At 40.1% G+C, this 23,777-nt stretch overlaps 1 protein-coding gene across 3 annotated transcripts in view; it reads right to left on the bottom strand.

Annotated features, from left to right (window-relative positions):
* Window positions 1–23,777, bottom strand: part of LOC105469063 (mitogen-activated protein kinase kinase 6) — a 142,580-nt gene that overhangs the window by 6,465 nt on the left and 112,338 nt on the right. For 2 of the 3 annotated variants that reach the window (XM_011719639.3, XM_011719640.3), the window contains exons 9-12: window positions 22,652–22,729; window positions 20,938–21,077; window positions 11,605–11,650; window positions 5,683–6,020 (exon numbers count right to left, since the gene is read on the bottom strand). In XM_011719639.3, coding sequence (XP_011717941.1) covers window positions 5,943–6,020; window positions 11,605–11,650; window positions 20,938–21,077; window positions 22,652–22,729 — 342 coding nt within the window. In that variant the 3' untranslated portion in view covers window positions 5,683–5,942. Of the gene's footprint in view, window positions 1–5,682; window positions 6,021–11,604; window positions 11,651–20,937; window positions 21,078–22,651; window positions 22,730–23,777 lie in introns of those variants that run through there. The other variant, XM_071083514.1, reaches the window with a different exon arrangement.

Here is a 23,777-nt window from a genome sequence, read left to right as displayed (position 1 = left end):
CGATACAACAGCAGAGTTGAGTGACAGAGATGGTATAAAACACAAAGCCAAAAATATTTACTATCTGGTCCTTTACAGAAAAAATTTGCCAACCCTGGTCTAGGATGTCACAGTCAATATTCTACAGAACAGAGCTACTGATCCTGTGGGCTATACAAACTGCAGCCTCCTCCCAACAACAACAAAAAAAAGTTTGCAAAATTATGTTTCATATACAATGTAAATTTTCCTAGGGAAAAGGTCCTAGCTTTCAATAGATTCCCAAAAGAATCCATAGTACCCAAATTAAAGCCAAAAAAAAAAAAAACAAACAAAAAACCCCCAAGAAGCATCTTTAGTTGTCAGCACATTTAACGGTGCTAGAGCCACTCAAACACAAAAGGAACACAGACCTCCTAGAATAAAATAGCTTTCTTTCTATTCTATTGGGTCTGGTAGCTCCTTCTTCCTAGATTACTCTGGCATTTTTCCATCTGACTATGCAAACTTTCAGAGGCCTAACTGAAAACTGCACCTTCTATTTGCAAAATTAAAATTTAAAAAAAAGTCCTATGAAGTTGACATTTATTCGAATACCTTTTCACTTGCTAATTCATTAAAAGCAGAAGATCCTTTGAGCCAAGAAATCCCTCTTCAAGTCATAGATAGATGTTAAGAAGGCAAAATCCCAGCACAATAGACATTTAATTCATTTTACTAGATCTGACTACCAGCTCCAATAAATTTTATAAACATACAAATCTTACCTTCGAGGTCAGAGGGAGTAACATAGCCAAAACAGCATTTGGGTAGGAAATTAGGAACTAGGTATCCATTGTCCTTTCAGGCCAAAGAAAAAGGTGTTTTGTTAGACACTTTTAAGAGAAACAGAATTGTTTCTCTGAGCATAACTAATAAAGCCCCTTGATCAACAAAGACATTTTAGTGATAAACTATGAAATATTAACCCCTCTCTGCCTCCTTTGAGATTATAATTCCCAAGACACTAAATCAATTCAATGGGAGAAATCAGGAACCCTGTCCATCTTAGCACCAGCCTCCTCCGATGCTGGGGCTTGTGAGTATTGCATTTTTCTAGACTAAGACACTATGGCATTGCAGGACTGGTGAACAGCAAAGAATAGGGTTGCAATTAAAAAATGAATCAGCCTGGCCGGGCGCGGTGGCTCAAGCCTGTAATCTCAGCACTTTGGGAGGCCGAGACGGGCGGATCACGAGGTCAGGAGATCGAGACCATCCTGGCTAACACGTAGAAACCCCGTCTCTACTAAAAAATACAAAAAACTAGCCGGGCGAGGTGGTGGACGCCGTAGTCCCAGCTACTCGGGAGGCTGAGGCGGGAGAATGGCGTAAACCCGGGAGGCGGAGCTTGCAGTGAACTGAGATGCGGCCACTGCACTCCAGCCTGGGCAACAGAGCGAGACTCCGTCTCAAAAAAAAAAAAAAAAAAAAAAAAATCAATTAGCCAATGGCAAGCAATAACAATACTAATAATAACAAAACAAAGAGTGAAATAATGTGGAGAATTGAATGGCCAAGAATTCCATTTTGAGGGTCACCAACAGCAGACAGTGCAAACATTGGCATAACAGATATCTGTGGTCCCCAAATTATGTACTGAGATATCCCAAGGCACCACAGCACGCTCACAGGCTTAGCAAGATGTTGTAAGTTTTTGTTTTTTTTTTTTTTTTTGAGATGAAGTTTCGCTCTTGTTGCCTAGGCTGGAGTGCAATGGCGCATTACCGGCTCCCTGCAACCTCTGCCTCCTGGGTTCAAGCAATTCTCCTGCCTCAGGCTCCTGAGTAGCTGGGATTACAGGCATGTGCCACCACGCCCGGCTAATTTTGCATTTTCAATAGAGATGGGGTTTCATCATGTTGGTCAGGCTGGTCTCAAATTCCTGACCTCAGGTGATCCACCCACCTCAGCCTCCCAAAGTGGTGGGATTACAGGCGTGAGCCACCGTGCTCAGCCAATGTTAGAAATTTTTAAGGGAAACGTAGTGTCATATGCAGGACACTGTGCAAACTGCTATTATTAAGCTGTTGGGACCTAATTACTTAAAACACTGAACTATTAAGTATACATTTTGGCCTGGGGCACCATGAAAAAAATTACTAAGACAACTGAACACAGAAAGTTTAGGAATCTCTGGCACATACAATTTTTTGTTAGGCTTGAAGGATATACAAGAACTGTAAAATGTAAACAATTTCAAGCCATGCCCATACATACTCGTTTCCATTTCAGATGGCTTAAATGTGATAGAAGCTGCTTATTAAACCCATTTTTTTTCTGATTAAATCAGTGTGACCAAACACAGTCTTTAGGAAGAAATAGATTATTCCCCGTCATCAGGGCCTTCAATCATAGCAAATAGGTGACTTTCACATGCAAAATCGGTGACTACCTGATATTTTATCAACAAACTTATACCTTTATGGGGGTTCTATCTCCTTCAAAGTAGTCACTTCGGGAGATTACACTTATTCTGGGGGAAGAATGACTCTACTTAAAAATAATCATGCCCTTTGGGCAGGGGTGGTGGGGGCGGGGTGTGGAAATCTTCATTTGAAATTATCTTCAGAGCCCATGACATGGTGTTTTACAAAGATTCAGTGATGCTAAAACTCCAGCTCTGAGGGACGATTTAACTTCTAGAAATTGTCAAATACAGCTTTGTGCTAAATCTGATCAACAAGGCAGGTAAATCAGAGGGAAACACCTGGTAAGGATTTTTGTAAAAAGCAAAACAAACAACAACAACAAAAGTAATAATTCTCCAATGATGACACACATCTCAGGGGAGGGAACAGATTCTAAAGCCTTTTCTGAAACAGAAATGGTAAAAATAATTTAATAGCATTATTTATATAAATACGGAGTCTCTCAAGGTGGCTACTCTGGTGGGCAATATTCATTGATACATACAAACATAGGGTAATTGTCTTAAAAGTTATGCAGATTACTTTTTGGGGCATACCTCTTAAACTAATAATATCACAAGAGAAATGACTATTTTAATAAACATTTTCAAAAATTATAACATGGACAATTATATGAAACAAAATCAAATACATTTGGGGAAATAAGTAGGATCTCTTTTGTAGAGCTATACTGATTTTGTAATACATTGAGAGGTGTAGACAGGGCTGATATTCAGATGGTCTATGCTGGTGAGGCATTAACTATTTTGAGAGTCATCCGTGGATACAGATGTCTTTATATATAAATCTATATGTACAGAATACTCCCAATTTATATATAGTTTAGGTATCTTGACTTTTTCAAAAGCTAGTTGATTGAAACTTACAACAGTTTTCCAAACACAAAACCATGCTCTAAAATTTAGTCTTGTGAGGCTATCAAGTCATTCTTTTGACTTTAGCGCATAAGATATTTAATAACAGTGCAAAATACTGCTTCTCTGGGGAAAAGGTATTCTAAATTTCCTATCAGTATCCCAAGAACATGCCTTCTCTCATAGTTACAAAGAGATTTCCACTGATGAGGACAGGGAAAGAAATAGGACCTGTTCTTGTTACTCTCTGCATGTTACTCACTGCAAATGTTCAAAAGAAAGTAAATTTAAGTCAGTTATCTTTAGAAGGTACTAGGTCAGTGTTCTGAACCCTGCTTCACATGAAGGTGTGTAAAAAAACAAAACAAAACAAAAAACAAAAAAACACCAATTCCTAGGCCCCACCAGTTAAATCCAAATCTCTGGTGGCTGGAACATTGGCAGCGACAGTGTTCACAGCTCCCAGATGGTTCCAATGTGCACCAGGGTTGAGAACCATAGACTAACTTGTTCTCTACCCTACTATTAATATGATTCTTTTTGCAAGTTTGGCCTAGGTTCACAGATGGGAGAGGCATACATATGAGAAGTTACACATTTTGTTTAAAATGTCTCAAAGTGGAAAAACAGGTAAGAGTAATTGGACCTGGACCAGAGAGACAATTTGCTTTACATCATTCACCAAAAGCTAAAATGGAGTAACCGGATTTTTTTTTTTTCCTATTGCTTCCTGTTTTCATAGATGAGTGAATAAAATAAGGAACACAATTGCAATTTTTCTCTTGGTCTCAAAGAGAAGAACTTCCAGATTTAGGAAGAGAGATGGGAAAGTGAATGGCCATTATCACTAGGGTGATACTCCTTTCCTGGCTAGAATAAAATGAGGACAGAGGTAGCCTCAGAGCAGAGGAAGCTCATGTTTAATCAAACAGATATATCTTGGAACTGAATATGAAGAAGTGTTCGGAAGTGTCACACTCATTCTGGGCAGGAGCAACTCTTCCTTGTCAAGAACAAAGAGGAAAAAATGCAAACAGAGAAAAATATATGATTGCACTTCAAAATCTAAAAGGGGAAGGAAGAGAGGATTCAGGGAAGCAATCCTCTCCATATTGAACTTGAGGCCAAGAAAGAAAAAGTATGGTTTTCTTTTTTCTTTTTAAAATAAAAATCTTCTGTCCTTCCTTGTCCAAAAACAATGGTTCCTGGTTATTCATCATAGGTCTATATTTTCCCTGTCAATTACTTCACTCCTTGATCATCAAGAAACCTAGAGCTACAAATCAAAGAACCTGTGGGTATATTTAGCCATGAGAAAGAAATTCTGTTGCTTAGTCAACCTGCTAGGAGCTCCTGATGAAGCTCATCTCCTACAGAGGAGTCAGCTATTGCACGCTGCTAAAGAAAAATGTGGCCTCAACTCAACTTGTGGTTGTCTGGTAGTCCATGCCTAGGAATTAATTCAACCTTTCCCATTATTTCCTCATCTTATCAAATAATTACTCACCACCTTTAATTTTCTCCTATTCTAGCCCTTCTATGAATAGTAAGGCTGCTTCACTGAACAAGAAAACAAACAAAGCCAAAGAGTGCATTAACTACAAAGGCAATCCTTAGAACTTACACATGGCAGGAGAGACAAACGCAGAAGAAGGCACCATTTTTTTTCTGTAGTTTAACGCATCTCCCCCTCAAAACTGACAAATGTCCTCCTTACCAAACAGAGATGCTCATGGAAACCATTTGGCAGGACTTGCGAATTGCCAAATATACAGAGAAACACACACACAGGTAGATGAATAGGTAGGTGGATATAAAATCATATTATGAATCACTTTCCACTAATACTATACCACAAGTGTCAGGAGAACCAAATGTTTTACTCTTTGAGCTGTGATATGAGTGATTTTTACGTTTTCCAAAGTTGGGGAAAAGAGTAATGACCAGAGCATCTCGCCACTTCCCCTAAAAGATGTGGTGATCACCCAGGATTGGGCAGATGTTTGCAAAAATGGCAGCAGTCACAACAGCTGGAACAGACATGTCACAAGAAGAGCTCCTTTTTGATATTTTTATAATATTCTCAAAGATGCATATTAAATAATTTCTTCTGGATCACAGACACAATTGAACTTAAAAAATAAAAGCCCTATAAATATTGCCAACCCAACCTTGTCTTTTTTTTTTTTTTTGAATCTCCCTTCTTGTATAAAATGGAATCTTTTCAAGCAAGCACTTAAACATAAATATTAAAATAATAAATGGGACGAACTACAAATCTACTTATAATTTCATCACTACTGTAGCACCTTTTTGTCAGGGCTAATGCATTCATTTTGTAAAGAAAAAGAGAAATCTGAGAAGCTTGAGGACTCATATGACACATCATTAAATATTTAATCACCTTTTTAAGTCCTAAGCCTTTATCATAATTCATCCATCTAGACAGTTCATTCTATACTATAGATCCCAAGGCCCCCTCAAGAGGGGGAATAAAAAGAAAATTGGGAGAGAAAACCCTCTCAGAGGAAGGGTTCAATTATCTCAAAGATGACTCTCTATTGACGCTGTAGTGAACTTGCTTCACCCCAAAACCCACCAATCCACAGTAGGGTCAACCGATTAAGTCCATTGCTTTTTAATCTCCAAGAATCAGTTTTACAAAAGATGCCACATCTGTTCCTTTGGATTCGTGTAGGGTGAAAAATGGATGTTGCTGGAAAAGAAAAAGAAAAAACATGGCATTAATATTTCTCACTGACAAACAATATATGAGATTAGCAAATGAATAGATCCGCTTGGTACAGGGATTAAGTAACCCTATTTGAGTTAGGCTGGGCTCTTCCTACCCTTTCCAAAATCAAGCACACACCTAGTGATGCAAACGTTTTAAAGGTATCTCTTAGTTGTCACTCTTTCCATCCTGATATCTCTAGGTTTCCCCTATATTCTTTAAACTAAAAAAAAAAAAAAGTAATTATGCTACGTAAGTTTCATCTACGGCAACATACAAAGATTGACCAAAAAACAACCCAAACTCTGATTTACAAATAGCCCTGGGCCCCACAAGGTCATTTTAGGCTAATATAGTAGTAAGATAATAAGACAATTCATAGGTGTATGCACTTTTTTTTTTTTTTCTTAGATGAGTTCTCTCTGTGTTGCCCAGGCTGGGGTGCAGTGGTGCAATCTTGGCTCACTGCAAACTCCATCTCCCAGGTTCAAGTGATTCTCCTGCCTCAGCCTCCCGAGTAGCTGGGACCACAGGTGCTTGCCACCATGCCCGGCTAATTTTTTGTACTTTTAGTAGAGACAGGGTTTCACTGTGTTAACCACGATGGTCTTGATCTCCTGATCTTGTGATCTACCTGCCTCGGCCTCCCAAAGTGCTGGGATCACAGGCATGTGCCACTATGCCGGGCCAGGTGTATGCACTTTTATTTCTCAGGAAAAAGATGAATGAATGAGAAGTCAATTTTGTTGAACAGTAAATGTGCAAGGAAGGTAGCCCTTGCCTTTGACATTGGAGAATTGGTTTAGACTGAAACAGTTAAAGCCATTTGCCAAGCCACGAGTTACACTTATGTCTCTCCTGATGAAGAATTGATCCATCTGAAAAATAATGTAGACTGCCAAACTCTAGTTATATGCAGAGAAAACTGAACTCGGAGATTAAGGATTGAAAAGGGAAAAGAAGAGTCTCTATCCACACAGCTCAGATCAAGTAAATTATAAAACCATAACAAGTCTTGTGCTTTGCTAAGGGAACAGGCATGGTGTGTGATTCAAGAGGTCATGCATTTCAAAACAATTCTGAACAGGAAGCCATTTTCTCTGCCCTAGAACAACTCTCCCCAAATTGCTCAATTTTGTTACAATAAGTGGCCGGCTCTCACAGCGGAACCGCCACCTCTACTTAGAAAGATATATCAGGTCATGAGCCACAGTTCTTACAGTGGAAACAGAACCAACCAAACCCAGTGGAAATAGAATCAACCAAACCTAACCAAAAAGGATAATTCCTACAGGTAGAACTTAGTCCCACGTGTCTCACCTCCCATGCTCACTTCCTTGATTGCCTGGTAGTACTATTTTCAGTGACCAGTTGAGTAGCTAAATGTAAGCATTTTTACATCCAGATGCATAAGTGACTCAGTTTCCCCTGACTTTAGGGAGTTTAGTTTCCAACCTTTATGTTGCCCAGCTGTAGGTTTTCTAATTATATTTGTTTTAAACCTGACAGCGGAGGGTTGGATGAGTCAGCTCTGTGGAAAACTGAGTTCGCACCCATGGAAATTCTAGGAAACAAAGCAAATGGGAAAGGAACGAAGAAATTAAAACCCCAAAGAAGATAGCTGGTCACGATTAAGTATCATGACTCAGAAAATGGAAAAGAGATTTTCTCCCTTTGCCCATCTGAGGACACAGGTTGGGTGCTGGCTCGGATCCTTACACTCATGAAATCAACTGAAGCTCTGGGTGTCAGGTCCTTCCTCCCGAGCTCCCTCAAAAACTAAATAGCAGCCATACTTCTGATTAGTAACCATATACACAGCACACTTACTAAGGGCTCTACCATCATACTTATTAGCTTTCCCACATCCTCTGGACATTTGGAAATCTTTTAACGTCCTTAAAAGTTTTTTACTATCAAAACAGGACAGGCCAAACCTCAGATTATCTTTGTGACTGCTTCCAACACCTGCCAGCCCCACCTTGCCTTTTGTTCTGCTAGTGGCTATTAGCTCAGTGGATGAAGCCTGAGTCTGCAAATGAATTAAATAACCTGACTTGAAGTCTTTAATTTAAAAAAAAAGAAAATCCCTAGGCATCTTTCCATTTATTCCCAGGCTGAGAAAATGCTATGAGAGCCAGAAGGCCAGGGGGAGGGGAAAACGGGTAGGGATGTCAAATGGAAAGTGTGACTTGCCTTCTTGTGTGGGTTTTGAGGCTGCAAAAGGTTAAGAGGGAACCCAGTCCCTTCTATAAACAATGAATTAAGATTAGCAAGGGCAGCAACCAGGAAATGGGCAAATGAGGGAGCATGAATAATACTCAGACTATAGTCCCAGGCTGGATTTCCCAAAAGAGGAGTCAGGGAGACAAGAAGGGAGGACTTTACACCATTTAGGCTCACTGATGTGCCTGAAGAAAACATGGAGATCCATGAACATACTGTGAGGAATAGACAGACAAGCTACAGTCACCAGCAGGTCTCCTTGTCCCATGCACAGCACCTCATCCCTTAAGACTATGGTTTTGAATGGGTTCAGGCATTTTTGTTTAAGATACAATTCAATCTAGAACTTCCTAAGATAATTGGAGAACATAATTATTTCACTGGGCAATCACTTGAATGAACTGGTTTATCATTTCTCATGATTATCATCTAGGACAGGGATCAGCTACCTGTGACCCAGAGGCCAAATTTAGCCCACTTCCTGTTTTTTAAATAAAGTTTTATTGGAACACAGCCACACACACCCCATTTTTTTTTTTTTTAACACATTGGATATGGCTGCTTCCACATTGCAACACTGAATTCAGCCATTGTAAACAGCAACTGTATGGCCTACGAAGACTAAAATACTTACTATTTAGTCCTTTACAGAAAAAGTTGGCTGCTACCTACTTTAGAAGAATAAATTCTACTGAGTCATACTCCCCAGTGACATTTGAGAAAACAAGCACATGAGATGATCTTAAAGAATACACACCCTTCAATCCATGTTAGCGAGAGAAACATTTGGGATTTCTATAAGAGGAACATGTCTAGGTTAAGGCCTTAATTAAAATGTCCTTCACCTGGAAAAAGGATTATTTTTTTCCTTCATACTTCCTCACCAACTCCTAAAATCTAAACAATTGCCTCTCAGCAAGTGTTTTCTCAATGCTAAAGTCAGGGAGTTTGGACTCAGATTTTCCATTTGAAAACCTCAATTCCACAGGAAAGCAGGGAATAGTTATAGCCGTAAAAGGCAAGTCCATTTCCAGAACCACAAAGACGAATGCTGTGAGAAGAAAATGGGAACCGACATGATTTTATAACATTAATATATATGTAGGCCGTAAAATATCACAGGATTAGAACATATTGCAAATGTAGAATTCGACTTCAGCTGCCCATGTATATTAATCATTCTTTTTCTCAAGCATGTTTCAGTGAAATTTCTGATCAGAAACCACTTGGAAGAAGAAAAAAAAAAAGTTCTGTATTTTAAATAGCCAGAAACATATAGAAAATGTTCTTCTTATCTGAAATTAGTTACAAAACATGGTGACTTTAGAATAGGAATACAGGTGCACACTTGTAGTCCCAGCTACTTGGGGGGGCGCAGGCAGGAGGATCGTTTGAGCCCAGGAATTCGAGACCAGCCTGGGCAACATAATGAGACTCCATCTCTAAAAAATAAAAAATAAAATATAAACAAATAAATAAAATAGGATTACAGGCTCCACAGTATCCTACAAGAAAAACTTTATATCTACTGTATTTTATGTGAAATTAATTCAAAAATGCCCTAGCAGGTGCATAAGCATATGTAAAAAGAGTAGACAGAACTGAAAAAGCCTTTGACTGGCTATTAAAAAATAATCAGGAAGAAAATATTCAACTTAAACATGTAGCATGCTAGGATTTTCTCAAACATTACTCATATTTCCTTATTTAACTGTGAGTTTTAGTTGAATAAAACTGGTCGAGTGCTGAGTACCAGGGGGCTGCCTTTTAACGGACCCAGGGGAGGCCCAAGGAGATGGCCTCGTCTCCAGTTCATCCAGTTGCAAAACGGTTCAATCTTCAATCAAAGCTTAGGCAACAGAATTGAAAACCTATGTGACTGGCTGTAGCTGTCATGCATCTTCCTGATCAGCTTTCTATAATTCTTCCTGACTCGGCATTTCCAAGCTGTGCTTCCTCATATCTAAGCCACCTCACCACAGCATTTGACATTAGGAATCCGTGCTTCTAAGACTGAGTTGGTCTTGAAGACAGCGGGGCTTGTGGCTGGGATAGCAGAGGAGGAAGCATTTAATGCCTGATGAATTCCAGTAAGAAACACTGATGTGTTCCAGTCAGCAAGGGTGTCAGTGTTTTATTGCTTTTGAAATTGTGCATGAACGTGACTCTTCTTTCCCCCACTAAAATGAAAACCTTGATAATTGAAACAAATCTAGGAAAGAGTTAACACAGATTAGCAAATAGTCTGAATTTTATATATTTCTCCCCCCTTAAAAAATGTGTTTCTCCTTCATTCAACATACACTTAGATAAAGTAAAGCATTGCCAAGTTTAGGTCCTTGCCATTTGTATTTAGCTTAGAATCATTAGTAATTAGCTTAGAATTGTAGTTACCGAGTTTTTTTTGTTTGTTTGTTTTTCTTTGAGACAAGGTCTCACTCTATCACCCAGGCTGGAATTCAGTGGCACAAATACGGCTCACTGCTGCCTTAACTTCCCGGGCTCAAGTGATCCTGCCACCTCAGCCTCCTGAGTAGCTGGGGCTACAGGCAAATGCCACCATGCCTGGCTAATTTTTTGTACTTTTTTTTGAGTTGGGGTTTCGTCATGTTGCCCAGGTTGGTCTCCAACTCCTGGGCTCAAGCAATCTGCCCATCTCGGCCTCCCAGAGTGCTGGGATTACTGGCATGAGCAGCTACCGTGCCCTGCCTATAGTTACAACAATTTAAGAGAAGTTATTTTAATACAACAATGTTAAGATCTTACTTTCACTCTTGCTTTTTATAGATACAGCAAGTGATAAACTGTGAATGCTGAGGGAGTACAATTCAAGCTAATAATGCTTCGTCTTACTTTTTTCCACCAAAGTGAAAACAAAAAGCAAACATTTTTTTTTTCCTCCCTAGCTACCACCAAAAAGTTGTTCATCTAATTTAGGCCAGATATTTTATCAAAAATTGATCAGTCAAATAGCATTTAAGTTTTTCTCATTATTGAAATCTCTTAAATCATACTTTCCTTCATTTTATCTTAGTAATATGTGGCTTCTCATATCTTTTAAATTCAAAAATATAAATCGTATACACATAATTTGCTCTGTATCACAACAGGTTTATCAGCCTGGAAAAAAGTTGCTAAGAATAGTGACAGGTTCCAACCTATGTTTAAGAAGGATGTAGGATGAACTCTTTAACTCTCTTACCTGGAGTTCAATTCCTGTCACTGATGTCTCAATGAACCAACTCTTCCAACATGGTGATGTGATGATAATTTAGGTCTTAGTGACTTTGCCTTTTATAGCTATTAGTATACTCATGTTTACATTTCCAACAATACTCACCATTAGCTCTGGGTATGTAGGCCGTTCTTTGGAATTCTTCTTTAAGCTTAAAGAAAAAAAAAAATCATTAAAATCTAGAAGCCATATGTATTTTCATTAGACAAGGATTTCAGAACCTGTAGAACACTAAACATAATTAGCTTTAAAAGTGTATTGAAAACACAGCCTCCTATCTTGACTTTCCTCTTCTGTAACGCTTATGTATTATGTTTTAAATCATCCTGGTTGTACCTTAATGGGAAAAACAGTTGTGTGTGTTTGTGTGTGTGTGTGTGTGTGTGTGTGTGTGCACTTTCCTTTTGATACTTTACCAATGACATACAGACTAATTTTTCTGATCTAAAGCCATTATATTTCAAAAATATCTACTTTCCTCAATGCAGCTTTTAATGCCGTTTCCACAGACAAAGAAATTGGCAGGTGTTTCTTACATCACCATTTGTTATCTCTTCACTGTCAGGTACCTGGTTCTTTTTGCTTCTGTTTCCCATGAATATATAATTTGCTTTTATATAGTCCTAACCAAACCTGCCTGAGATAGAAGCAATAAACCCCTAATATTTATTTTCTTTTCCTTGAGACAGGTGCTGGCTCTGTTGCCCAGGCTGGAGTGCAGGAGCATACAATCTTGGCTCACTGCAGCCTCCACCTCCCTAGGCTCAGGTGATCTTCCTGCCTCAGCCACCTGAGTAGCTGGGATTACAGGCATGTGCCACCATGCCTGGCTAATTTTTTGTATTTTTTGTAGAGGCAGGGTTTCACCATGTTGCCCAGGCTGGTCTTGAACTCTTAGGCTCAAGTGATCCACGTGCCTCAGCCTTCCAAAGTGCTGGGATTACAGGTGTGAGCCACTGTGCCCAGCCCCCATAACATTTCTAAGGTAATACTACTTGTTTATGACAAAGGTAATAAGACCTGTTTACGACAGCCGATAAAAGAGAAAGCACACTCAGTGACAGCAATTATTCTTTTAGAAATACTTTCCGGTCATGTGTTATTGTCAGGTGACTTCTGGTTATTCTGCTCTCTGTTGACACATACGTTTAATAACATTTGATACCGGAGGCAATAAGTGCTGTTACTTATTATTTAACGGTAATAAAACTGTAAGATGAAGAGACCAACCCATCACCCCATCCTCAGCCCATCCCTATCCTTTATCCAACTCTGGCCTTCAAATGAAAAAAAAAGAAAAAAGAAAGGAAAGAAAAAAAAAAAGAAACAGTTTACTTAGAGGTGGAATCCCAGGTTACAGAATGGAGAAAAAGATGATTTTGAAAACTATGATTTGCAAGGCAACCTACAGACTCCTGTGCCCAGTGGGCCACAAAATCATCCATGAATGAAAAGGAGCTTTGCCTGGCATTGGAATGGAAAGGAATTTTGCCTGGAGTTGGAGGAATCAAAATGTAACTGATTCTTAGGTTGCTGGGATTTGAGCTAATGGATCGTTTTGAGCAAATGAGATCTAGTATGTGTGGCATGAGCTCTGCCTCACCCTCTGAAGCTAAGCATGATGGGGTAAGGTACAGAACCATGAGACAACGAAGTAGTTCAGGCACTTCGAGAAACTGTGGTTTAAAACGAAATAAAATTAAAAAAAAAAAAAAAAGAGAGAGAGAGAGAGAAAGTTTTTGAACCAAAACAACTTAAAATCAGCCTACCAGTTTATTCCAGGCAATGCTGTGGGTGGAAGCCAGGGAACCTGAGACAGGGTACAGGTAGATGTGAGGACAGAAGTTTCAACCTGGAACTGAGGGCAGACCTAGGACCTAGTGACCTCACTGACCAGACAACCTATGAGAGAACGTTTCATCTCAACTGAGGATAAAAATAAGAGCGCATTAGAAAGAGGAATTAACAGCTGGCAAAGTCCGATTGATATGGGAATGTGTGCTGAGTGAAATGAATGAGTCCGTGTAACTCCCACTGATGGTTTTGTAGGTACCTAGATGCTGAGGGTCTACGTGGGTGGGTCTCAGCTGGAGGTCATTTTGCTCCCCAGGGGATATATGGAAACTGTCAGGAGCCATTTTTGGTTGTTACACCTGGTGGCAGGGTGTTACTGGCATCTAATAGGTAGAGGCTGGGGATGTTGCTAAACATCCCACAATGCACTGGGCAATCCACCACAACAAAGAACAATCTAGCCCAAAATGTCAATAGTGCAGAGAGAAAGAAACGCTGTGCTATGTGTAACAGGTGGTCCCTCCTTGTTGCTGCTTCCTCTCCCCTTCACTTAAAAGGAACATCTCCAGCTGGTTCGTCTGTCTTTAAGCACATTCTCATCACGACCGTCTCCTGCCCTCAGCCCCAGGAAGCCAAAGTGTTTCTTTCTAAGTTCAAGAGCTAGTTTACCTAGAAAGAAACACAGAAGAAGCAGTGTGATCCCAGGAGTATTGCTGACTTGCACACAGACCCTAGTAAAAATAACAAACAGGCTAGAAGCCCTGAATTTCCCACTATTGTTCAAAGCAAATCAAAAACCAGAAATTCTTCTCTATCGTTGGAACAATGTAACACACTAAGTAAATAACAAAAAGCACAAGCACAACATTAAATCCACAGTCAATATTCAAATGGTTGATTCTGGTGTCTCTATTTAGAACTTAAACTCTGCATTGCATCTGGAACATTCTCATTGAGGACCCAGGCCCACTCCGTTACTAGCTTTCATCAGCCAACAACAATGTCAGGAAGAAAAGCTTGTTTCTCAAATGTAAAAATGTGCCGATTTTTTACTTTATATTTAGCAGAAGAGATAAAAGGACTTTAGCAGACTTTATATTTAGCAGAAGAGATAAAATGGATCATTTTGAGCAAATGAGACCTAGTACGTGTGGCGTGAGCTCTGCCTCGCCCTCTGAAGCTAAGCATGACAGGGGTAAGGTATAGAACCTTACCAACAGATAGATGAGTTTAAATATCTCCATTTTTAAAAATACTGTATTTTTTAAATGCTGTATTTTTTTAAAATATTGTATTTTTTTACATGCTGTATTTTTAAAAATACAGTATTTTTAAAAATTATTTTAAAATAATTTAAAAATTATTTTTAAAAATACTGATTTTGAATCAGGATATCTTTTCACTTCTGGAACAGCTTATAAAAATTTCTCGGCCAGGTGCGGTGGCTCACGCCTGTAATCCCAACACTTCGGGAGGGCGAGGCAGGTGGATCACTTGAGCTCACTTGAGGTCAGGAGTTCAAGACCAGCCTGGCCAACATGGTGAAACCCCGACTCTACTAAAAATACAAAAATTAGCTGAGCATGGTGGCAGGTGACTATAATCCCAGTTACTAAGGAAGCTGAGGCACAAGAATCACTTGAACCCAAGAGGCAGAGGTTGCAGTGAGCTGAGATTGTGCCACTGCACTCCAACCTGGGCAACAGGGTGATATTCTGTATCAAAAAAGAAAAAAAAAAAAAGATCTCCAGTTTTGTTAACTCTGTATAAAGAAAATATGGGAAAGTACCCTAGTTGATCCATCATAAAGTGTTAAGGATTCCTGAAACCTCCAAGACTACTGGCCAATAGGCTATTCCTGGACTCCTGGCCCCTGATTACAAAGTTTACAATCTGCCCCAAACACTACCGCAGAATATGAATGGAAAATACTTACACAGCAAAGCAAGGCTGTTTATTAAATTAATGTAACTGATATAACCCATTCTTTCCATCTTTTACATCAAGAACACTTCAAAACATGGGCTAAGAATAGCAAAATACTCAGGATAAGGTTGGGGGGAAAGTAGATTTTCCATGTTTAGTAGGAAGTACTTGAAATTCAGTACACAATAACAACTTTGGAGTTCAAAGCAATACCAATTTCTTTTTGAACTGGAATCAGACTTCTGAATTTTCAAGGGGCTTGTCATTTTCAAGCGTGCAATTAGCTAACTGCCCTAATTCTTTTTCCAAATGCCACAACACACGCTTCTGACCATAGCTGACACTAAAAAACAGCTCATGCTGTCTTGAGAATTGCTAGCTTGAAGTTTGTGCTGACCAGAGGATTTCTGCCTATTTGAATTCTCCCGATCATTTCCAAGAAGGGCTATTTGGTGCATCCACAGAATAAAAACACATTGCGCCTTTCAAGGCGTACACTTGTCAAAAGCTAAATAAACATCTAGTGCCTCTTTTTACTGTCCTTCCTGCACAAATAGGAGACTGAATTTGACTGTGTTTCATACTAGCTTCTCTGAGTCAGACAATATCGATGCTTGAGTGGGCCTCCACTACCCTTCGATATGCCATCAGACTGGTCAGTTGGGCCCACAGCTTCCTAAATAGGCCTGGAGAGAAAGCCAAAGGGAAGTCCAGCTGTTTTGGCACTCGGCAGTTGATTTCCAGTGACTTCCTTCTGTGAACCGATAGGAAGAGTTTATGATGAAACCGGCTAAGATTCCAGTCTTTTGCGAACTCGTTTGTTAACCCCTCTGCAGGACTAGAAAGCAAGACTTCTCTATTAGACTTCTCTATGATGAATCCCAAAACAAGACTGACATGGTCAACAAAACTCTACCCAAGAACTCCTTAAAATCCCTATGATAAGAAAGAGATACATAGGAAAAAGAGGAAGAAAATCTCATTCCGTAGTCCTATCTCAAAATAAATACAGAAAAGAAGGGTTTGCAAGAAACCACTGTGGGTTTGCTTTTTTCCTTTGCGTTCATATGGTTAACTCTTCTTTCTCCTTCAGGAAACATTTGTCAGACGTTACTGCAAAAGAAATGCAAAAACTGGAATTCTGGACTCTAGGTCTAACTTTGAGTGTGGCGATGATAGCCTGTAAGAGCTTTTCTACTTCACTCCACAAACTATGTGATTTCCTGTCAACTAACAAGCAGTGATCAGTACTAATGCGCCAGACAAGAGTGGCTGCCAAGTCAATTCCCTGGATACAGAATTACGGTACCTAGCAACATGGAGATGGCATCGTGCCAGGTTGATTCCTTGGGTGCAGGTGTATGATAGCATTGTGACATCAAATGCTTAGAGGTAGCATATACAAGTTCACAAATACTCTGATGGTTACCTAGGCTGTGGGTAATGTGTTCTTTTTCTACATACCAAAGACAGATGTAGGAGATAAAAACATAGATGTATCTATCTTGAAATTTGAGATTAAATATTTCACTTTCCAAATCCGTAGCCTCCCTTCCCCACTCAGCACATAGAGTTGAGACTTTCTGAGAAGTCAGGGAGGGCCATAGCCTATGTAATAAAAATATAAAAAAACATGGAGATCACAAGGAAAAAAAGGTTCTTTAATGAAGATATGTCTCAATAATACAGCTTTATTCATGAGAAAAATAATAGCTGATAAAGGGGAGTTATGCGCACAGGGAATAGCCCTCTGTTCAACAAGAGGTAGAAGAGGTACTCCTCTGTTAACAATCACTTTTCTTCGGGAGGCTGAGGCAGGAGAATGGCGTGAACCTAGGAGGCGGTGCTTGCAGTGAGTCAAGATCGCGCAACCACACTCCAGCCTGGGCGACTGAGCAAGACTCTGTCTCAAAAAAAAAAAAAAAAATCACTTTTCCATTCTTTCCACCAAGCTCCAGATCAAACCTCAAGCTTTCAGTAATCAAACAAGTAAAATCACTAGATTGCTAATGGATGGAGGTATGTACCCATATGTTAATATACGTATGAAAAATCAAATTGCTTCCATAAATTTCTAGGACAGTCATAAACTCTAAAAGAAAATCAGTGCTACTTTTTGAGTGTAAGATGACTTTTTCAACCCAGTTGAAAAATAATGTTCATCCTTAAGGGATATCAAAGAAAATATATTGGTGGTTTGTGGCAGGCAAAAAAATCATTGACCTGGAAGAGGAGAGCTTACATGCTGAAAAAGTCAAATTGAGGTTAAGTAAGAATGCTCATAAAATTCAGAATTAACAATTCCCTTCTATTTCTTAATTCCCATACCAACAAAATGACTATTTTAGACAACTGATATTCTTAAGTATAGCATTCTACCAGAACTACAATACTGAAACTTTGACGAAGGAAAATTTATCTTTTAATGACTTTCAGGGTAAAGTGATTTGGGTTTTGTTTCTAGATATTTTCATATTTTATTTTACTTTATATTATATTTTATTTATTTAATTTTAATTTTATCTTATTTTAGCAGGGTCTTGCTCTGTCACCCAAGCTGGAGTGCAGTGGCACAATTATGGCTAACGGCAGCCTCAGCCTTCCATGCTCAAGCGATCCTCCCACCTCAGCCTCCCAAGTAGCTGGGACCCCACGTGTACACCACTACACCCAGCTAACTTGTGTATTTTTTGTAGAGACAGGATATTATTTTTAATAAACCCAGATATAAGACAAACTGACTTACTTGAGTAGAAATGAAATGACACTGAGCAAACAGTATTAATAGAATTGACAGTTTCAGGAAAGCTGGGACATGTCTATGGCTCAAAATTTTTTAATTAATGAACTGTGGTAGCTGGGCTAAAATAAAAGAAAACGAGAGAGAAGGGGATATCTTAGTAGGCGGCCATGAAAACACTAAGGGTGTTATAAGGAGAGAGTAGGCACAGGCAGTCATTATATGAAGAGCAATGATGCGTATCTAGAACTTCCACATACGTGTGCACACATTGCAATTAGAAAACATTTATTTCTCAAGGTGTTCATTTTTCAAACATCTGTAAAAAGTTTCAGTGTTCTGATTCTTTGGAGAAAATTCTAAGTAAGAGAAAAAATACACTGGTGAAAGAAAAATCAAGCAATTGGATGATTTTTTAAAATAAATTGAAGAAAATAAGCCTTCTAAACAGAAAGTAGTTGACGTCAGGTCCATAGATCATATGTCGAAACCCAGGGTTATCACCGCAGCTGTACATAAAAATGACTTGAGAACATTTAAAAAAAATTAGTATATTGGCCCCTCCCCAGACCAATTAAATCAGCGTCTATGAGGATGAGTCCTAGAGGACAGTGATATTGAAAGCTCACTAGAGTTTTACAAATGAGCAGCCACAGTTGAGAATCATTGGATTAAACTGGTGATTCACAATGGTAGACTCGGCTTTCTCAAACTTTTCACACCAGCCTCGTTCTTACCAAAATTTCCTAAAGTACCTAGAATCTTGGGAAAAGGGGACAGGCGGGAGAAAGGTAATAGGGAGAATAATTTGAAGAGACTTAGCTAGATAAGGTCATTCCCCATTACCAACCCTCTTGAGAACTACTGTTCTGTATTACCCAAGATGCCTCATCCCTTTTTTTTTTTTTTTTTTTTTTTTTGAGATGGCGTCTCTCTCTTATCACCCAGGCTGGAGTGCAGTGGCACAATCTCAGCTCACTGCAACCTCCGCCTCCTGCGTTCAAGCAATTCTCCTGCATCAACCTCCTGAGTAGCTGGGACTGCAGGCATGTGCCACCACACTTGGCTAATTTTTGTATTTTTAGCATGAGTCACCACGCCCAGCCCCTCACCCCTTTCTTTGATGTGACCTTAAACATTTGAGGATAAGGTAATAAATAAATAAATATCCAACCAACCAACCAACCACAAAAAACAAGTTTTTGAATCCAGAAGGCAAAATCATGAACCCATCCTGGCAGAGGTACTACCACATCCAGCACACTCCCTCAAGGAAAACAGACAGGACGTAGCTAGAAGATATATATTTTAAGAGGCATCCAACAACTATTGTACTAGCACTCGAGGCTCCAGCCCCTCTCTAGTCATCCAGTCAAAAACGAAAACAAACAACTGCAGACCAGCCTCATACATCATCAGGGAAAAGTACCAGGGATGAGAAGGGGCCTTGGGCTAACAAACAGTCCAAGAGCTCTTAGGTCACAAGCAACAGACAGTTGCTTTGTTTTATGTTTCTTCCACATTTCCTGATGAATGCTGTATTCACAGCTTTATGTTTTTATTTCTTATTTATTTGTTTTAAGATGAAGTTTTGTTCTTGTCGCCCAGGCTGGAGTGCAATGGTGTGATCTCGGCTCACTACAACCTCCACCTCCTGGGTTCAAGCGATTCTCCTGCCTCAGCCTCCCAAGATTACAGCTGTCCACCACACGCCCAGTTAATTTTTTGTATTTTTAGTAGAGTCGAGTTTTCACCATGTTGGCCAGGCTGGTCTTGAACTCCTGACCTCAGGTGATCCACTCACCTCGGCCTCCCAAAGTACTGGGATTACAGGCATGGGTGCTCCACCTCACAGCACTTCTAAAAAGCATGGAGGCCGAGGAATTAAGCCATGAGGAAGATGTTCCTTCAGCTTCCTCAGTACCTCAAACAGCCTTCAGAGCTCCAGACCCTTCCCCAGCAGTGAGTACTCAGAACGGCTCCCCTCCAAAGATCACAGCTGGGCCTGCCACCATCTCCCAGTCCCCTTCCTCCTAATTCTCATCTACTTCTGTGGGATGGCCAAATACACTAACCTGGCTCAGGGATGTGCTTCATTTCTGACATCCCGCTTCCAGCATCACTTGCCATGATCATTACTATCAAGTCATGCCAGGCATCATGACCTCTACGCACACAGAAATGACTTGATTGTCTAGAGAATACTTTCCCTCTGTTGCTTTTCTTGACTGCCCTGGCAGTTTTCATGAAAATATAGTTTACCACATGAGTATGGCTCCCTCCCTCTTTCCACCCCAACTTTCTTTGGATTCCCTTCCCAGAACTTCAGCATTGTCTCTTATGGTGGGCAAGTTTCTCCACAGTTAGCAAGTATTCAGTAGCAACCAAGGTTCTACAAGACTTCTGAGGACCTAAGAAACACTCTTAAACTACCCACTATCTTCTCACCCAAAGTAATTCTTTGCCTCTACTCCCTATCCCCAGGCCTCTAATGGGTCCCATCAGCTTTCTCTTTATGCTTTAATCGACATCAAATTGCTTAAAGCTCACATAAAGGAGTTTCTTGCTTTTGTGACATTGTGAATGATATTCCTTCTGTTTGGAATACGTTTCCTTTCCTATTTCCCTTCTGCTTGGAAAACACCTCTCACGATCTCAGCTCCGGATTTATCTCCTCCAGAAAAGCCTATCCTGAGATCTTCCCTCCGAGTTTCTTAAATCACCCATGCCCCTATCTCTATCACTGCAGTTGCCACTTTATACTATAATTACTCATTTATGAGACTTCTCTACTTGACTTTGGGCTCAGCGAGGGCAGGGAGTGTGATACGGTCATCTTTGCTTCTCCAGCAGAGGGCGCACTCCACAAATGCTTTCGGAATGAATGTATGCATGATGGAGACAAACCCGATGGAAGAAACTCATGAGAACACATCTTCTTCTTTCACATTGACACTTGGGAGGTGAGGCTTTCTTACCACTGTGAGGTAAAGTCAACGAACTCTGCAGAGAACTTGTCTGCTGGGAGTTGTGGCGATGGCTCCTCTACCACCTGTTTGAGCTGCTGAAATGGAGTTCCCCAGGAATCATAGGGAAATCGAAGGATGGCCAACTCAATCTGGAGAAGAGAGGAAACAGCAGACAACAGTTTCAACAGGGCTGCGTTAGGGGACCACCCATGTTTCATTCGTGGAGAGCCAGAGGGAAACACAAGGCAAAGTTCAAGTATAAGGGGTGGGGGGAAATAAACTAATAATTTGTTCTCTAGCAATTTTCCCCAAATCCCTAGTGCTAGGGATTTTTAAATATTACTTACTAGCCACAGCCACTTAAGCCTATCTAAAACCAGGCCCCTCACTAAAACTCACTGTGGCACTTCATAAAAATTGTAAGCCAACAGTATTAAACTTCAGGATGTAAAGCTAAGAGGATTTCAAATGTTTGGTCTGAAAAGTAATTCCCAGCCTGAGACCTTTCCAGAGCTGAGCATCTACTGCCACCTGCAGGTCGCTTGGTGAAACGACAGGGGGAGAAAGCAACCTAGAACCAAATGACTCATCTTTTTTTGGACTTGAGAAAAGGCCACTTTGCATTACAGGATCACGTGTTTTCTGGGCAGGCAGGAGAAATAACTCATGGGATTTATTCAGCTGCTGTGCCTGGGGAGGAGCCAGGACCACAGTGGATAATTCCAGACCTCGGTGATCCACTGAAAATGTATGACCACCAAAGTGATGAAATTTACAATCACCAAAGCCATGAATAAGTTAGGAATAAATCATGTAACTTTAGGGCTTGTGTCTAAGGAAATCATCCTACTGGTTATCCTGTATTGAGGATATACCTGATTGATATGGTGTGGCTGCATCCCCACCCAAATCTCATCTTGAATTGTAGCGCCCATAATTCCTACATGTTGTGGGACAGACCCAGTGGGAGATAATTGAATCATGGGGTGGTTCCCCCATACTGTTCTACGGTTCTCACGGTAGCAAAAAAGTCTCATGAGATCCGATGGTTTTATGAAGCATCTCCCTTTTCGCTTGGCCCTCTCATTCTCTCTTGTCTGCCACCATGTAAGATGTGCCTTTCACCTTCCACCATGATCATGAGGCCTCCCCAGCCACATGGAACTGTAAGTCCATTCAACCTCTTTTTCTCTTAAATTACTCAGTCTTGGGGATGCTTGTATCAGCAGTGTGAAAACAAACTAATACACTGACCTCATCAGTCTTTAACTTCTACTTCTCCAACAAAAATATCCTGGGAAGCATAGCCTATGTCCTGGAAAACACGGCCCTATCAGGGTTCACGCACATTAGCATTCTTTGCACAGCTTAAGTTTCTTGCCTTGGCTTGAATAATTGAATTTTAAACTATAAGGAATATGGTCAGATCCTCTTATTTTACAGATGAGGATAGGAAGATAGTCTGTGTGACTGTAACAATTACTCAAAAAGGCATACAGCTCGTCAGAGGTGGAATCAAGAGAAAAATTGGTTTCCCCAATCCCGTGTCAGTGTGTTTACTATACCACACTACAAACAATTATTACTCAAAATCTCCTACCACCTCAGCAGGAGAGGGCGCCCCAAACCAGCATTTAGGGCATTTGTTTCTTGGACCCAAAGTCCACCTCATTCAAGTTTCATGCCCACAACCTCATAGTTCATGACAATTGGCATACACTACCATCGTGATGCCCAGACTCCAAATGTCAGACTTCACACTGTATCCCTTCTGGTTGAGCTCTGGGTTTATTCTTTCAGGCTGGAAAGGAGACAGACAACTGAGAAACTGGGAAGACAGTTGAGATAACATTCTTAGTTCAACAGTCTCTGGGGATGGGGGTAGCATCAGCTGCCAAGTGAGTTGTTATAAGCTGTTAACATGCCTCTGAGGCCAAGAAGACCTGGTTAACTACAATAAATATCCATGTCTCCACAGGGTTTCCTTTCTTCTGTGTTTGTCTTTTCTTGGACACAGTAATGGATCAAGTTCCTTTCATAACAAATTTAAAATCTGCCTTAAGAAGAAACAGGGTATACGTTGTAAAGCTACTTTGCCCATCTAGAATTATCCTTGTTTAAAACATGAACAGTCCAGAACTCAATAAAACAAGAGTCACTGGGCTACTGTCCCATGCTAATAGACCTGAGCAATTTTTAACTAAACACAGACAGGAAGCTTTTCGATTCAAAGCACAAGTCCATTTCCACATAGAATCTAGCGTCTGTTCCTTCAGTTAAAGGGGATTGCAAGGTCTCTGCTAAAGGCAGTGAATCTTCACAGCTGTGAGGTCTTCTCATGACTAATCTAACTGTCTTGTTTGGGTAATTTAAGCTCTATTTACTATTTTGTCCTCAACAAACAATGCAATACTCCCCTGCGATACAGTGTGGAAAACTGTGCAGGCTATATGTATTGTATATATGATTTTTCAAATAACATATTTCTTTCACTTGATTTTTTTAAAGTAATACATATATAACTATGGTCTGAACGTTTGTTCCCCACCAAAATCCACGGGTTAAAATCTAATCGCACATGTGATGGTATCAGAAGGCAGGGCCTTCATGAGTCATGAAGGTGGAACACTAATGAATAGGACTGGGGTCCTTATAAAAGAAGCCCTAGAGAGATCCCTCGCCCCTTTCACTGTGGGAAGACTAAGCAGGAAGGAGATATGGATGATCCTGAGAAACGTGAGCCCTCATCAGACACCAAATCTTCTGGTGCCTTCATCTTGGATTTCCTAGCCTCCAAAAACTGTGAGAAATAAATTTCTGTTGTTTATAGGCTGCCTGGCTTATGTTAT

This window comes from Macaca nemestrina, chromosome 17 (assembly GCF_043159975.1).
Source record: "Macaca nemestrina isolate mMacNem1 chromosome 17, mMacNem.hap1, whole genome shotgun sequence".
Taxonomy (NCBI): Eukaryota; Metazoa; Chordata; class Mammalia; order Primates; family Cercopithecidae; genus Macaca; species Macaca nemestrina.
Note: the sequence above shows the minus strand (reverse complement) of the source record. Positions and strands in the feature narration are given on the sequence as shown.